Raw genomic sequence first — 18176 nt, forward strand, 5'->3', positions numbered from 1 at the left:
AAGCGTATGTGGCAAAGTAAGGATTGTGATGTCCCCGACTGAAAGCCAGTCGAGTGGCTTCAGCAGCCGATGAAAAAAACGCGTAATTGTTTTTTAAACGGTTCCCAAAATCTGCATATTTCCATAAAAACAACATAAAACCCAAAAAAAACCTATTCGGCTAAATAGCTTTTTCTGCCAATCGTCCATTTAAGCCAAATGACATATTCGGCTGTATGTCCCGTTTGGTTAAATGGCCCTTTGCCAAATGAGCATATCGGCCAACTGGTATTTTTGGTCAAAAAACCTGTTCGAACAAAAGATGTTTTCGGCTAAGTGATGATTTTAAACTATATTTAAAAGCCTGATTATACCACCTGCTGGTGTTAGTGCTTTTCTCGATTTAAAAGGTGAATTGTGTATGCGAAATGTTTTAAATAGAACCTTCAGGCGCATAGCCCCATTATCCATATTTGGTTTTATCAAGGTCCTTTGTCAAACGCAGCTTGTTGCGAACAAATCAGATGAGTATAAGTTCCAAAATAGTAGTTTATGCAACTAGTTCCAAAAAGATGATTTTTTCAGCACGAGTTGTACGTTGTAAATTCTACGAGTGCTGAAAAATCAAGTTTTGCAACTAGTTCCACACGCTATTTTTTGCAATGACAAGAATTGATAAATCTGTACTAAAATGCTACAGTCTATCTTACTACTTATGATTATTCTTGCAAATAAATCATGTAACTGCAGAGAACAATCAACATCGTGCCACATTGCATAGTTCGATAGACCATGAATCGATAAATGAACCTGCCTTCGAAAAATTTCGATGATGTCTATTAATGTATTTTATTTATAATGCAGAGAATTCACTATTTGACTGCTATCATGAATTTTATGCAACTCATTTGAGTTGCATAATGGTCATTAAAGCACCCATTTCGTTGGTATGGAAAAGTTGGCCATTCAATCACCCAATCATAAACTGTAAATCAGGTAGTATGATCAGAAATCGCAAAAAATATTTTTTTTATATTATACATTAGAGTGGCCCAGCCTAGTATGGGGAGAAAAAAAAGTCGTCGGATTCTACGGGGCCTGATCGGTTATTGCCTAATCGGTTATCTTTCAGCCTGATCGGTTATTGCATAAGCTGGCACAATTGATTTGAAGTTAATAAGGGGGTTTCAGCCGAAATATATGAGAAAATACACCTCTGTTACTATTTCGTACAGGGAATTGGATGGAAGAGCCCGATTGAGCCCAGATTTGCAGGAAATGAAGTAAACATGCCCATTAACCCAATGCCCCCCCCCCCCGTGGCTACGCCACTGCTGGGCCAGTCTATTATACATGTTTCAAAGTTTGTACTTTAGCCATAACTTCTTATAACATCTTATAGTTCGATCAAAACAACTTTCAACAGGGAACAATGGAACAGGATTTTCCGTCGAATGCAACTTGTGACAAACAAATCGGTCAAGGATAAGCCTAAAAAATTGGCGAAACTTTTGTATGCGCTTTTAGATGGTATAAATATTTTTAACCATAACTTTTCATCCCATTGTCCGATCCAATCGAATCGGTTAAGGATAAGTGCCTAAAAAATGGCAAGGTTATTTGCGCACATACATACTCATACGCACATACATACACACACACACAAAAATTAGCTCAATTCGTCGAACTGAGTCGATCGGTACAAAACATTATGAGTTACCGGGCCTCCTATAAAAAGTTTGGTTTTGGAGCGAACATGTGTATAGCCTTTCGGTACACTTAGTGGCAAAAAAAAGCATCTCAGAAACTAAAATATCTCATTGCATTCAGTACTGGAAAAGGTCGTGATCGTCATAAGACAGACATCAAAGCGCCTTTTACTATTTCAGGCGACCAAATGAAAGAATCGTGGGTACTTTGATCAATTTCGCATGAAAGGCAGTCATGAAAGGATGTTGTGCTTTATTTTAAAATTTAAATTTCTATGTTATTTTAATAGATACATGCGAAAAATAGTAACTAATCGATAAATTAATCATACTTCTTTAATCCACCGAATTGAAAGTGAAAATAAACACAAAAATAAAGTAAATATTGCACACTTTCATGACCTGTCACGGAACAAATATTTTTTGAGTTTTTTGTAGCATGCTATTCATCCTTCGCGTTTCAACAGAATTTGAAAGGGGCAGATATGGAAACCTCGCGTGATATCTCTGATTGAAAATGAGAAATTCCAGTACTGATTGCAATTGAAAGATTTGGATCAGTCTAGGCCCTCGCGGACCGCTGCTTGGTATGCCAATAAATTTGCATTCGTTGATGTGCAATCAACGGTGCGTTAATTTTACTGCAAATTCCGGTGCGGATTCGTGTCGCAGCCAGACCATTCACCAATATGGTGACAGGTAACTAGACGGATCCGACTCCGGACACAGGTTTTGCGGCGATGCCCAACAGAGAGGAAAGGAAGAACATATCTAAACCAAGGCGGATAATTATATGCAGTAAAATCGAGCTCACTAAGCAGAGGTGGCAGAAACAGTAGTTGCAATTTGGCCAAACTGACGTACGTTCTGATTAGCCGTTAATCGACTAGTGAGAGAGTTATATTATATTACGATTTTGAGCATTTATGTCAGAACGAGTTCTATACTTCGAAAGTATATTGAGGTTTCAGCTGAGCAAACTTATTTGCAAGATGTTGGTCACATGAACTTCAGAGACATTTCCTATATTTCTGCATCAACTTTTAAGAGACTCAAAACAGAAAATCAATTATCTTCAATAACTTCGATATAGGGTAAACTGGGGTAATATGCACCCCCGGGGCAAAACGACCTTTTGGCTTTTTTAGCGGGGTTCCAGGAATATTTTCAAGAATGTTAACTACTGAGTTGGTAGTTCGAGATCCGAACTACATGCTCTGTAGTAAATACTATCGAAAAACTGCCGATAATGTACTCAAAAATGTCAAAGGGTCGTTTTGCCCCGGGGGTGCATATTACCCCAGTTTCCCCTATTACCATAATTGCATAGCAATTTCCATTTTCACTTACATCATTTCGGCGCCATTTACACGTGTCGTTGATGCAAAGCCAAACCAGTGTCAAATGATTTCAACAGAACCGACATTTTTATTGAAATAATTCTTTCTTTCCATACTGTCAGCAATGGTTGCACAAATTCGGGTTTATCTACAAAATACGTAATGACATAGGAGGGAGACAGTGTGGCCTTTTATTAAATTCATACCAAAAATATCGAAATAAAAAAACTCTTAGAATAGGGTAGAAAAAGTGTTGAAAGTTCTGAAAAAATGTAATATAGGGATGCACCCTCGGAAATGCGGATTTAAATAAACCGCTGCATCAGCGGCGGTGCAATTTCAAGCATTCAACGTCCGATATTAAAATTCGGGACAGCGGAACATAAGGGAACGAAGTGAAATACAACTGACCTATCGAATTGTAACAGATTCGTGTAATCGCTGATACTGTTTCCGGTTACAATATTTTCAATGAATCCATCTGGCGGTGAGATGCTTTTCTTGCATGAAAACTAGATAACAATTATACAAATGTAGACAAAAAGTCAGCCACGTTTGTAACCTTGGATGGATTGAAGCAGGGTGATGCCCTTCAAAATTTATTGTTAAACATTGCCCTCGAGGGCGCGATTAGGAGATCTGGCGTGTAGAGGAACTCCACTATCATCACATGGTCGCATAGTCCTAGGCTTTGCGGACAACTTCGACCTCATTGGAATCGATCGCAGGGCAGTAGTGGAGGCTTTTGTACCCACGAACAAGTAAATTAACTCTACCAAGACAAAGTACATGGTTGCGGGAAGAGATAGAGGGAGACCTAGTGATGCTGAGGTATAGTGCTTGATGGGGATGTGTTTGAAGTTGTTGAAGAATTTGTACATGCAAATGAAAACGAATTTTGCTCTGCATAAACTCAAAATCTTACTTTGGTTTCATTTTTGTTAGTGATAGGAAATGAGCATTAGTGTAGATAAATTGGTTCTTTTCTTTTATTTTTTTATTTTTTTTTTATTTTTTATGAAGGTTTACTGGCGGGACTCTGAATAGAGTAGAAACCTCTGCACCAGGCCTTTGATGATACCGTTGCATAATTCCTTTCGAAGCAGTTTGCCAGCCGTACACGGAACATGTCGTCCAAGAAGACGCTGTTGCAACTGAATCAGAGGGAATTACGTTCATAAATAGTCAGACAGGTCTCATGCTAACTAACATCGTTATAGTTTAAAGTCATTTTGTCATTTTCTTGTCAGAATCAAACTATTTTGTCAGTTTTATGCTATTTAGACGTCTATTGTCATTGTACGCGCTCAAAATCGACCGAAGCAGTTTATTCGTCTCACATGGAACATGTTGCCAATGCTTCATCGTAGAAACTGAGCCGGAAGTTTTTTTATCAAGTATAAGAAAGTGTTCAATCCCCGATTTATAAAAAATGAAGTGTTAATAACTTTTGAAGCAGTTTCCCAGCCGTACAAGGATCATGTCGTCCATTAAGACACTGTTGAACTGGCTCAAAAGACATTACATTTACAACTCTAATAGATACTCTCCCATTATCTTATTCCTAATCACATACATTTTTTTAATCTTTCGTTTATTTTGGAGGCTCAATTGCCGAATCATATATATTGATCTGTACGATGTCATTCTTGTCTTTATGGTCAGAAGGTATGAAGTATGCGTTTCTTGAATTACTTTGTTTGCCTAAGTTATTGGTTCATCCTGTGTCAATACTATCAAACGCAATGTAAGTTATGTCTTGTAAAAAGTGGAAACTGTTCGTGCATTTAGTCTTTTTCATTGTTATTCCTTTGTCAAGGTATTACTATTATTATGTTCTAATAAGTAGCTTGATCGTTTCCAAACTAACTGTCATTATCTATCATGTACTAATGATCAGTTATGAGTCAGCTATAGGATTCACTTTTCGGTGGCAAAGTAAAGCTTCATCACGCCTATTCCTACTATTAGTAAAATTATCGTGAATGACGCCGTCATAAGATTGTTCATATACCATCATTATAATGTGTGGTATTTTTTATTATTGCTCTTCGAAGTGAGGCATAACAAAATAAAACTGGCACCACGTTCCTAGTTTTGAAAAAACTTCTACTCAGTGAATCCAGCAGTCAATTCCCTACGAATGTCTTGAATACTTTGTTTTTTTTTTTGACGTAAACTACGTCTAAGGGGAAGACTCGGATACAGGGTGACAAATGAAAATTTCCAAATCCGAGACCGTCACGAAATCATGTAAGATTTTGAACGTTAATAGCGCATTCATTTTTCGATGGATTTTTGAGATTTATATATCAATCGACTCGGAAACTCTCCACCAATTTTCCAGTTATATTGAAACATTTGATTATCAACGTTAAAGTAGGGTATTGGACCATTTTGGCAGCACCTCTTTTTCCCGTTCGCAACGTGAGTCTCATTTGGCCGTCGTTCAGTGTAGTTGGTTTTTGGGCTCTTCTTTTTGTGCGGTGCTTCGCACCAGTTTGCCACAAAAAGTATGGTCAGAGTGACCGCAGTCGGCGATATACATACAAGCGCATGTTTGTGCAAGGATAGGATGATCGATTGTTAGCAACGGCAATGCAATGTCATAATGCGATAATCGCAATGCAAATGAACAAACATGTTCGATTCAAAGATAACTTAGGAAAATGGTAATCAATTTTATGATAAACTGCAAATTGTTAATTATATTTTTATTATAAAATATGCGCCAAAATCAAAAGAATTTAATTTTAATTCAGGAAGTTTGAATGCACTTCAGATACTCTGTGGGTACAATCATGCGGGGCTTATTGTAAACGGCTGTAGCTTCGGAACGCATACTTTATTGAAACGGGCTATAGGTTACAATAGAACTATTACTTTCTAGCTCCCGGATCTAAGATTCTTGCAATTATATTAATAATATGGTTGCACGAATATGTTACCCATAATGCCACTGCCAGATAGTGGGAGTTAGATTGTAATAAAATAGCACAAATACCCTATTCCCGTCCGCAGCGTTTACTACTCTGGCGCATCTCAACCGAATGGCTTGGTTTTTGGTACCGTTCTGACTCAAATCCCGTATATGACTCATATTCCGAACACTGGCGTTTTAGCGCCCTAAAACTAAAACTGTCATTGGTTTTCCGCACTGAGGATCAAGATTACAAACGAATTCAAACTCCTGTGGAGAAAATTACACGATTAAAGTTAAAATGGGCATTTAAAAGCTAAATTTCGGAATAAGAGTCATGTTCGGAATTTGAGTCAAAACGGTACATAGCTAGTATTTGTTGATTTCTAGTTGGCGCAACCGGGTTTTATCGACTCACGCTTCTTTGTCGGACTCAACAATACGACTATCCCTTCTCTGCCAACTATTCCTCGTCACTCCAAATAACAGAAGGCTGAGATTCTGCCAAAGGTCCACGGCTCGTATTCTTCCACCAGTGATGACTCGATGTTCTGACTACCATTGGACAGAGGCACCTGTTTGTCCGTAGCCAGAGCAGAGATTCTTTGCAAGGTCCAAGGCCGATGCGTATCGTCTCGCATCTGTCGTAAAATCGCTAAATCGTGGTACACGCACTCACCAGTATTCACCCCCAGCAACAAACATATTGCACATCGATCACAGTAACTTATATGTGCTCGAATTCTCTCACATTATGGTTACTGCAACAAGATTGGCTCAACGTGTGCTGCTTGGGATATCATAACCATATAACGCTAGTGAGTTATTTTTATTTCAGAATAGTATTATTCAATAATCATACTCCACTATTTCCACATATATATTACTACAAATAAACTAGAATAGTGGTCGAAAATTTGGAATGAAACTGAATCCCTACTAATTTCACTCTAAGGGTCTGTCTCATTTGGAGAATTAAACTTAAAAGTGACAGTTCGAAAATTAGCAAATAACCCGGTAATAAGAATGGCTGGTGCTGCCCAGCAATTCCAATAAGACATCGATGCAAAATGATTCGATATCTGTCAAAAGTAATCTTGCTCTGCGAGCAGGGTTATTCTTTTAAGTTTAATTTCAGTTTAATTCTCCAAATGAGACAGACCCTAAGTCGAATGCAACAGTTGGAATTGCGAAAAGCATTATTACCACTTGGGGTTTTAAAGTTAATATTCTAAGTTATCGTACCGTCGTCGGGGAGACAACGGGTCAAATGGGGGTGAAAATGGGTCACTGTTTCAACTACATAGAATGCTTGTAGAATAGATTTAATGTATCTGAGAACAATAAAACAGAATTATAAGTGACCTTTTTGAACGATTTTGTTATCCGACCTCCAGACTGTCGGTGAGGGCTCGGACGTCATTCCTGACTACGGTATCCAACTTTTTTTTATATTTTAGGTTATGGTAATTTTGTTCTAAACCAGTGACATAAGTAATCAAATGAATTATCTTGAAACATGACTACATTCCTCAATGCACCAAACTGTTCTACGTAGTTTACGTTGGGCGGTCGTGGCTTGTACATAACCCTTCAGATTTTTTTTAATAAATACCTAGCTAGCTAAATGTAAGCGTGGCTACGACTCATCGTCACAGGGAACGCATCAGAAAAGTATTGCCGAAAAGAAGAGAACTCACATCATTATCACTGATGAAAAAAGCCTCTGCCTGACTGCACTACCATTCAAGGCTCCAAGACACGATGTCCGTTGGATTACATGCATATGCCGTAAATTAGTGCGTCAATGCCAGATATGTAACGCGGCACCAAACAAAAATAGTCAACATGTGATACCACCACGACAGGATATGTCTTTGGTTGCCATATCAGTGCTAATGGCGTAAGCCGACCCACCGCGGCAAGGTAACATATCCGAGGGGAAGGTAGATAAATTGGTTCTTTTCGTACCAATTTGCGACAATATATAGTAGATTGCTCAATTCAAGCTCTGTCTGGTAAGGGGGCGGGTGTCGCGGGAGAGGGTTCTCTTCGTCGACTTCCCCTCATTTGAATGAAAGTGACAGGCAGGGAGTTTCTTTGCAGTTTATCACCTCAGAATGCAAGTTCGCATTGTTTTCTTTCGTTCTGAAGTGATAAACCAGAGAGAGATCTGCTGCTTGTCACTTTTGTTTAAGGGGGAGGGGGTCGGCGGGGAGAGTCTTCTCTTGCGACATTCGCCCTTATTCCGGATGGAGCTTGAATTGAGCATTGTATAGCCACCCACGATTTGTACAATCACATATGCTATGCTATGCTATAAATTGGTTCTTTTCCGTACCACCATTTTATTACATAATTTTTTTTATACAAGTCAAAGTTTTTTTTTTAAGGTTTACTGGTGGGACTCTGAATAGAGTAGAAACCTCTGCACCAGGCCTTTGATGATATCGTAAGATAATTGAATCATTTGTTTGAGAAACTGCATAAGTCCATTTTACACTATTTCGAGAAAACAACAAAAAACTGTTGTTGAACAAATTTACACCGAATCTTTCGATTTCTTCGATACAGATCAATAGTTTTTGGCAAAACTCAACACCCTGGGGCACTTTCAGTGCAAAAAAAGTAAGCAGTACTCCACAATTGCTCTTCAAAGTACGTGGACATATGTAGTTTCTCAAACAAACGAAAAAAAATTCATACATTCCTGAACAAAAATTTTTTTTTCGTGTTTTTTGTCAGAATACGTATTTTTGGACGAGGATTCAGAATATATAAAAATCTCATTTTGGCCAAAAATGTTACATATGCAGTTTCTCAAACAAACGGTTCAATTCCTTTCGAAGCAGTTTTCCAGCTGTACACGGAACATGTCGTCCAAGAAGACGCTGTTGCAACTGAATCAGAGGGAATTACGTTCATAAATAGTCAGAGAGGTCTCATGCTAACTAACATCGTAATAGTATAAAGTAATTTTTGTCATTTTCTTGTCAGAGTCAAATTATTTAGCCAGTTTTTATGCTATTTAGACGTCTATTGTCATTGTCCGCGCTCAAAATCGACCGAAGCAGTTTATCCGACTCACATGGAACATGTTGCCCCAGTGGCGCCGGGAGTGGGTGGGACAAGTAGGACATGTCCTACGCATGAAAATACCTGGGTAGGACAGTCGAAGTATTGTCCTACCCATGATTATGGTCAGAACATACCATATGGATAACTTAAAAATTTAATACTATCAATACTATTTCAATTTCTAGATCTATAAAAATAACATTTAAACGTTTCAAAGTTAATCAGAGGTTGAAGAGGTGGAGGTTTGCAGGGATTGTGAAGGAGAAATCTATCCCGAATAGCTTCTCAGAGTCCATGGGGAATCTTTTCATTCCAAAAAGTACTCAATGGTATATCGGGATTTTCAAAGAAGTCTTGAAGTTTCTAATAGTATCTGCTCTTCCATAAAACTGTGTAAAACTTTCTGGATGTACGTAATAATTTCTGATAGTATAGGGAGGCTCATATAATCTCTGAAATTTAATAAATTGATCAAAAGTTGAATATTTAAACAAGGATATAGTTTAGCTTAACTTAGCTAAGACTGACTATACTTGTCAATGGTTGCTTCTACGTAACTGGTTAGAACTGGTGTAAATTTCGTTACGATCCAAATGAATAAAGGTTGGTATTTACTATAGATAGTAGAATCTATAGATGAGCGAAAGCATGGTTGAGTCGCTTTTTTTAACCGTGCACACGTGCATATGACGTCACAGCCCTTAACACTTCCATTGAAATCGTGACGTCATGCTCGTTTGGAGACACGTTTGACAGTTCGTTTGGAGACAGAGAATTTATCTTCGCTCATCTATATATTTCACTATCTATAGTATTTACTACCTACGGATTCAGTCAGTTTAGGAAGGAGAGGAATATTAGTGTGTTGTTATTGTTGCTACTAGCGACCGAGAAAACCTCTCCATCCCCACAATACCACGGAAAGGAAATTTCGTTAACTCGGTAAGGTAGACGAACAGAAATATAAATCAAGGATTTACTTAGAAAAGTGATGTAGTCATTGCCAGACCTCCTGTCTACAAGACAGAAGCGGTATTCCCTTCCTTTCCTATTGTATAATTGTATAATTGTACTCCCTAACCTCGACAAAATCGCGAGTCTTTCGGTTCCCCAAAACTATCATTAGTGCATAAGAATCATGAAAAATTGAAATTGAAACATGATTTTGGCTACGTAACGCTTAACGGCAAATTAGCCTTCCAAATAAATGATAGTTTAAAAAAAAAAAGACAGAAGCGGTAGTCACTAGACTGCTGAGCTCAACTCCAAAAGTTGAGATACTAGACAAGGATATGAGAAAACAATTGCTGAAATATGCAAATGAGCAGTTTATGATGTTTGTAGCACATCTCGATGTCTGGTAGCAGGCCTATGAAAAGAAGAATTCTGAAAAAAGAGTTTATTAGGATCTGTAGAAATCACAAATATACCTATGTTTGTAAGAAATCTTAGAAGTAAGAAAGAAAAAAATCCGAAATTCGGAGATTTATTGAGATTGAGATTTCTGAAAACCCGTAAATAGTACTGAACACCCTTAAAGATTCTTGGACGATGATAAGCTTTACTGGTAGATCGTAGTGAAATTGCTGAAGATTTCTAAAGGTTCGAATTCCTAGAAGTTAATGATAATTGCTTGAACTCATACAATATTTTATAAAATTTACAGGAATCAAAGTGAGTTTTATAGCTTATCTGGGCATGTCCAAAAAATCTCTTGAAATCCGAGAGGATCTCCAGAAATTCCAGAAAAGTATTCTATCGATTTGATCCAATTTTTGTCCTACCCACGTCTCGGAACGTGGCCGCGCCTCTGTGTTGCCCAATGCTTCATCGTAGAAACTGAGCCGGAAGTTTTTTTTATCAAATATAAGTAAGTGTTCAATCTCCGATTTATAAAAATGACAAGCTAATAACTTTTGAAGCAGTTTTCCAGCCGTACAAGGATCATGTCGTCCATTAAGACACTGTTGAACTGGCTCAAAAGACATTATATGTACAACTTTAATAGATATTCTCTCCCATTATCTCATTCTTAATTATATAGATTGATGTGTACGATGTCATTTTTGTCTTTATGGTCAGAAGGTATGAAGTATGCGTTCCTCGAATTACTTTGTTCACCTAAGTTATTGGTTCTTCATGGTTTTCGTTCTGTGTAATTACTATCAAACATAATGTAATGTCGTTTTCGTTTTTGAGGTGTAGGTACACCCAGGGTTACTGGAAATCGCATCAAGTATCTCGCATTCACTCATACTTTGCGAACTGAATCGGAAAAGAACGATAAATGATGCATCCCGAATGAACCGCACAAAATATATCTTCCCAAAGCTGACGAGTGAATCCTGTATGAATATGTTTCGTATTTATTCGTACTGCATTAGCTTCGGGTTTGATTCATCACCATGTGGTGAGTGACTCCGGTGTGTGCAAAAGTGTTGTACTGTCGTACTGCTTTTGCATCGGCCTCGATTTATCTCCAGCAGAATTTGGAGATTTGCGATCGGATGCGATGATGAATGGCGATGAGTGGTGATGATGATAGAAAAATTGAAAACGTGTTTATGTAAGTTTCTATTGAGATTGTTATGCGGATATCGGGACTGCTTTGCGATTTGGGCGTAACTTATTTTGTAAACAAACATTGGAAGGAAAATTCCTGCTAAACCAAGCATTTTTTGATAACACCACCGTATGTAACCGACAGAATAGGCTTTCCTCTATCAGATAAGAGAATTAGTTTTGCAGTAAAATGCTTGCATTCTACGGAATCGATAAAACAATGTTTGTTTACAAAATAAGTTACGCCCAAATCGCAAATCAGTCCCGATATATTTAATACTGGTAAACATGGCTTTGCATTTCTTATTAAGATCAAAAACAGAGTGTGCTATGCATCATCCTACCACATTGGTTTATGTGATTAGCACTGTTCAAAGAATTTATTCATTATAATGCATTGAAGAAGTTATGAATTGGGGTAAAACATTAGCCAAGATTTCAACGTGATAGCAAAAATTCATTTTCCAATAGGTTTTCGATATGTTGATGGCGCTACAACATTTAAAGTATAATTAATTTCCTTGTTTGGACAAATCACCCATTCTCACCATGCGTAGTTCTCACCAACTACGCAACTCATCGATATAAAATACGGATAAAAAATGCTTGGAATATTTAATAGGTTTCAACAACACAACACAACACAAGAGCTTTCATTATGTCTCCATACTAAACTTTAGTTGTTTACTTTAAATTTCTTCAAGGCCAATGTTGCCAATATTGCCACAAATTTTTTTTTCCAATTTCGTTTATTTGGTAGGCTCAGGCGTGTATAACACTTTACGGAGCCATTGTTCTTTGTGATATATACAATCAATATCATTTTATTATACGGTTAGTAAGAGGGGGTAGAAGCCAGCGTACTCGTGGTGACTCGAGGTTAGTTTACAATGTTTAAGGATGGACGGGGCTTAGGATTTGGGATCAGGAAATTTCAGCTTCTCATCCGGGCATTTGGCGTCAGTGACAATGTGGCGTGTCGTCGTGCTCTAGGAATGGTTCGACTGGGAGCATCTTCCGGATGGCAAGAGCTATGGAGCTCTACGGAACAAAAAGGCAGAGACAGAACAAAAAAAAACTTTAAAGAAAGAAAGAAAAAAAAAAAAATGTTAGATTTTGATGTCAGAAGCACAAAGAAAACTATAAATGGCCTGCATATAGACAACATCACGATCTCCCAAAACACCGCGAACTTCCCTGAAGGGTTGTTTACCTCGGGCCACAAGGGTATCCAATAATTGCTCTCTAGAGGCGTCGTTTTCCGAGCAGGACCAAACTACGTGATCGATGTCATCATAACCGGCTCCGCACCTACATAAGTTGCTATCGACAAGGTTTATTCTGTACAGATGTGCGTTTAGTGAATAGTGATTAGACATAAGTCTCGACATCACGCGAATGAAGCCTCGACTTAAGTCCTCACCTCTGAACCACGCTCGCCCAGAAATTGCCACAAATTTTCCAATGTTTCTGAACTTTTTAATGCATAACAAACATTCATTCAAGTTTAATACCATGTAAACATTGCGTCTTATTGTTGTTTTTGTTAGTTTATTGTTTAGATTCGTCTGCCTTTCAAAGAGCAAAATCGTATAGGTTTCGACCCCATTACGTCGTCGCTTATACGCTACCACTGTCAAGCGGATGCATCCCTGAACTCATCTTCAACTAAAAGCCCGAGATCTCCCAAATAACTTTAATTGAGACTAAGCGTCTATCTTTTAAGTTTGAAGCGATATAACAATAATTAACGTCTAAATGTACTAAATACAAAGCTCGTGGGCTCGCGCTTCAAATGTTCCGAAAGGCTAAAGCAGAACCTCTAGGTTTATATCCACAAGAGAATCCTGTGTAAAGGCTCCCCCAAACCTAAGCGATTTCATCGCCGCGACGGCGACAACTAGTCGCCGCGGTTCTATCGTGGGGTCGCTGCAGGCAATACTCTATTTACGCTTCCATACCAACGGCGACAGAATCGATGTCGCCAAGCGATAGAATCGCGTCGCGACTGTCGTGTCGCGTGTGTTTGGGGGAGCCTTAACGCTCCCTACAACTTCCAATCATACCCAATCATCATCACTCGCGATGCGTTTTGGCGATCCATCGCTCGTGATGCAATCAACAAGGAATCCGATGAACACTTTATACGCAAAGCAAGAATCCGTGCAGATACGAATAACTGGTGAGTGCCGTTTGCTTCCAATTTGCAGATAGTGGTAACTCAGTGATTGGCAAAAGCACAGATGAAAAGGGAAGCCCAAAATGTATGTTTTGGTTCATTGCGTATCGTGTTCTCACGCGTGACGAAGACACACGAACAAAAGCTGTGGTATTCATAACTGAGCGGCATCTCAAGCGAAAGATGATGCTATGTAGGAATCAGTAACCCTGGGTACACCGTTTAGTGCAGCATTTTGCACGGCAAAAACGAACGTTTTTAGTGTAGTTGGGTTTTTTTGGATACCTGATGGATACCATAAAAAGAAAACAATAACAACGGGAGAAACTTGACAACAAACTACACTACACGGCACACTTACATGATTTTTTTGGTGTTACACTACCTGTTTCAGTGCAAGAAAAATGCTACATTGGTGTAGCACGAAAATCAAAAACGAACATTTTTGGTGCAAAAGTGTAGCACCAGTGTAGCTACACCGCAAAAACGAAAACGACATAAGTTATGTCTTGTAAAAAGTGGAAACTGTTCGTGCATTTAGTCTTTTTTACTGTTATTTCTTTGTCAAGGTAGTCTAAGACTATTATTATGTTCTAAGAAGTAGCTTAATCGTTTCTAAACTGTCATATCTATAATGTACTAATGATCAGCTATGAGTCAGCTATAGGATTCACCGCGGCAAGGTAACATATCCGAGGGGAAGGATAATTTTATACAAGACAAAGTTGAAGGAATTTTGTCCAAATTATAAAACACAAACGCAGAGAATATATGACGTCTATTCACACATTTTCATTCTCTAATAATAATTCATAAGAACAGAAAAGCCACATGGTAGGATAACTGAACCCTTATTGGAGTTTTAATGAGATCTATCATAATGATACACTTGACGATGGTTTCACTTGATGCGTCGTACTTTAAATATCCTGCAACGCATCCTAAGATTTCGCTTGAAAGACTATTGAAAACAATGATTTTCCTTAATAAAATTTATTAAATAAGTGCAGCTATAGTGGTGCAACTGTACCAATATAATAGTGGCGATTCTCATAAGAAATCAAAGGATAGCACCACTATGGGAACCAAAATTAATTTTTACCGCCACTAAAGGAAGAATGTACCCATTAGTGATCCAAGCAAATTTTGTAGTTGTTGATGTTAAATGACATCAATCTAATTTTTGTTAGCAAATTTAATAGTCTACTGATTGAGTTATTAAAGCTGTAAATTTCCCATTACTATCAACTTTAAAAAAATATTTTCTTTTGTGGATCTACTAAAACCTCGACTATTGGCACTGTTACCCTATTCAAAATTAAATATTTTATCCTTCACTTCCCTTCACGTAATCCTACGTCTAAATGGCGACTGTGTCTCGGATACAACCTTCTACTTTTTGTTACGAATTTCGGAATCATAAAGGCTTACTCAACCAGTTGCTTAAAATTCTATAAATTTTGTATAAGAATATATTCAATGATCCACTACATATATTATCGATTGACTGTTCTATCCTTTTATTCGTCAATATCGCGGAAAATGGAAGCATAGTGAATCCGATTATAGCAAATTAGAGTCTAAATCAATTTTGAATCCACACTGGAATGTGTTTTTCGGAATGCAGAATAATAGACTGATACCGATACCAATTGGCATATCTGTTAGCTTCCTGTGTTTGATTGGATCGGTTTTCAACGTTGGGTCAGCAAAAAGTTTACGTACGGGCGAGCAAATGCGTCCCAGATCCGATTTGAATGCATGCCGCATTGAATCGCAAGCGTGAAAAGAAACAGAAGCGAATGAAAAAGAAATTAATTCAGTGTTTAATCCGATTTAGGCAGGGCTGATGTGCGTGTGAGTGTCGAAATTCGCACGATGGCATCAGTTTGTTTGGAGGGCTTTTTTTAGGAACTTTTCGGGTGATATCGATTTGCGCGAGATTAATTTTCCACTCACCTCTGGTGCGTAAACCCGACGGACCAATCCGAATCGAATAGGCCTCGTATGGTGCAGCTGGGTCGCTCTACTCGATAATAAACGGCGCCTATGGCCTTGCCTTCCCGGTGGCTGCACGCCAGTGACGAACCGATTTGCAGGCTATGGTTGACTTTTCGCCAGTAGCTGAGGTCAAACGCTTCCCGGGAGCCGGTGAGCGCCAATGAGAACTTTTCGCGACTGTATCTGCAACGACGAAATATTATATATGGTGAATATGAATGAAATTCATTGCCAGTTATGATATATTGTCACTGACCGCAAGTCAGTTGTAGGATTGATTGCGGTTTATGGCATTACGTTGCGTAATCATTCCATGCTCACATAACTTTGATTTTGGACAAGGTACAAAATCTCTCCTATTTCAAAGTAAAATATGATCCATAATTGTGAACGGAAAAATTGATAGGGATAACGTTGAATCTTTTTTTTTATTAATATGCTTTTCAATTTGAACTTCATTCGTTTTCCCATCGTTCAAATTTAAAATTGCTCGAATCTCATTTAGCATGTGGCATAGCGAAAAAAATGGAGAAAAAACAGATTACGAGGCAAAGTTAAAAAGACTAAAACGGATATAAAATACTGAAAATATGCAATTCGAAGTTCCTGTTGGATGTTCTTTATGAGCTAACCTAAATGATTGGAAAACAGGTTTGGAAATTAAAATCATATGATGGAGAAAGTGATACAGAGGAAGACTATTTTGTAGGAAGATTACTGCGCTCCACTACGCCGATCAAAATCATTCATTTCTTTGCCAAGTTCTACTTTGCTTAACGATATTGCTTTCATTAGTTATCGAGCCAGTACTGGGATTACCTGTCTTCACTATTTTGCATATACCTATCAGCCAATCAATTGGAAGCCAATTTAGCAATGAGGGAAAATCAATTGACATGACATGGTATGTCCACGCAGTGCCGGAAGCAATTTCGCATTACATTAGGCAAACATCTTCGCCGCGTGCATTTACCTGGCGGCGATTGCCATCTGAGCGTTAGTGGTTTCCCGGTACCACTCGTACAGCAGTTCCGCACCGAATGCCAGCCGGTCGTTGTAGCTCATCAAGTGATCCAGCGTAATTCGACAGGACTGGTTGGTCGGCTTGTAGCAGCGCAGCGTGGTAGTGGTTCGCGTCCCGGTATGCTGCAGCGAAAGCGTATCAATTAACGGACTTGAATGGGTTTGCGGTTTCAGCTGGACGCTCATCTCCGCGCAGATTGAAGCCATCGGCCGGTACAGTAGGAAGATGTTCGAAGCAAGCGTGCCTGGGTTTACGTCGAACGCAAGAATTGGTGTTTTCTGGGGTTATCGTGTGCCAATTAGTCGTACCGTGATAGAGCAACAAAGCAAACTGTCACTTACCAGAACGCTGTCGCTGCATTTCCGGTGCAGTTGAGCCCCCACGCGGAAACCGGTTGGCGTGATGTGACTCAGATTCCAGCTGGCGCGAATGATGCGGTGGACGGCCAGTATTTTGGACGCGTTCAGTTGGAAGCCCTCGAACCATTCCGGCCGCAAGTCGTACGTTCGTTGATGGAGGCTTGAGAAGTCACCCGGATTTAGGGCATGTGAAATGCCCTGAACCGTAACTAGCGGCTGAGGGAAGTTGTGTCGCCGTTTGTTTTGATATCCAGTCGGGTGGCACGATTCTCGGAAGCAGTCGTTTGGGCTGGATGACATGTTGAGGTCACGTGTGGAAAAATCGCTATCAGTTTGCTTTGATTGTTTTACAATTCTAGGAATCGTCAAAGTTTCGTCATTTTTTCCTATCGGGGACATCCAACGGGAGCAGTTCGTTCTCATATCATGTATAGGTACATCACTGACTTTTTCTATTGACTTCAATTATTTTTAATTTGTTTCGTTTCGATGTTACAATAATTTACATGATAAGAGGTTTGCAACATAGCCCTTCAGCTTTAGTTATTTAGTATTTTTAACATGGGAACTCTATTTTTAAGAGGGATCCCAAGTAACATTTTAAGTTTTATAATACTCTCGAAGGACATAATTTACTCTTGAAGAGTGTTATAAAACCAGCATAAAACCAAAATGTTTCTAGGGATATTTTGCCTTTCTCGTACCGAAAAACTATAGCATTACCCCAAAAACAAATTTGATAGACGGCCCGGAGATCCATAGTGTTATATACTGACCGACTCAGTTCGACGAACCGAGGTGATGTCTGTATGTGTGTTTATGTGTGTATGTGTGTATGTGTACCAATTTTGTAGACACACTTTTTGGAACTCAGCATTACACGAGTTACTCGCAACGAGTTGCATTCGACGGGGAATGGGGTCCCATTGTTTGCTTTTGAAATCTCTCGCTCGATAGGACATTGCATTATTAAATTATTGAAACATATTTGTTTTTTTTTTCAAAGGTCGCCTGGTCCGAAGCGA

General features: G+C 38.7%; 1 protein-coding gene across 1 annotated transcript; it reads right to left on the minus strand.

Annotated features, from left to right (window-relative positions):
• Positions 1 to 15250: 15250 nt before the first annotated feature.
• On the minus strand, positions 15251 to 17477 carry LOC134220893 (mitochondrial import receptor subunit TOM40 homolog 2). Its single transcript, XM_062700056.1, has 4 exons — positions 17134 to 17477; positions 16742 to 17070; positions 15727 to 15951; positions 15251 to 15439 (listed from the first exon to the last, which is right to left on the minus strand). Exons 1-4 carry the CDS (start codon positions 17449 to 17451, stop codon positions 15331 to 15333), a joined length of 981 nt encoding a protein of 326 aa, XP_062556040.1. The 5' UTR covers positions 17452 to 17477; the 3' UTR covers positions 15251 to 15330.
• Positions 17478 to 18176: the final 699 nt, after the last annotated feature.

Source organism: Armigeres subalbatus, chromosome 3 (genome assembly GCF_024139115.2).
Source record: "Armigeres subalbatus isolate Guangzhou_Male chromosome 3, GZ_Asu_2, whole genome shotgun sequence".
In the NCBI taxonomy this organism is placed as follows: Eukaryota; Metazoa; Arthropoda; class Insecta; order Diptera; family Culicidae; genus Armigeres; species Armigeres subalbatus.

Coding starts and splice junctions, on each gene's coding strand:
- LOC134220893 (XM_062700056.1), bottom strand. CDS start 17,451: ATGTCATCCAGCCCAAACGACTGCTTCCGAGAATCGTGCCACCCGACT. Junction 15,952..16,741: donor CAGATGGCAATCGCCGCCAG/GTAAATGCACGC, acceptor TCGTCGTTGCAG/ATACAGTCGCGAAAAGTTCT. Junction 15,440..15,726: donor GTCGGGTTTACGCACCAGAG/GTGAGTGGAAAA, acceptor AATCAAACACAG/GAAGCTAACAGATATGCCAA.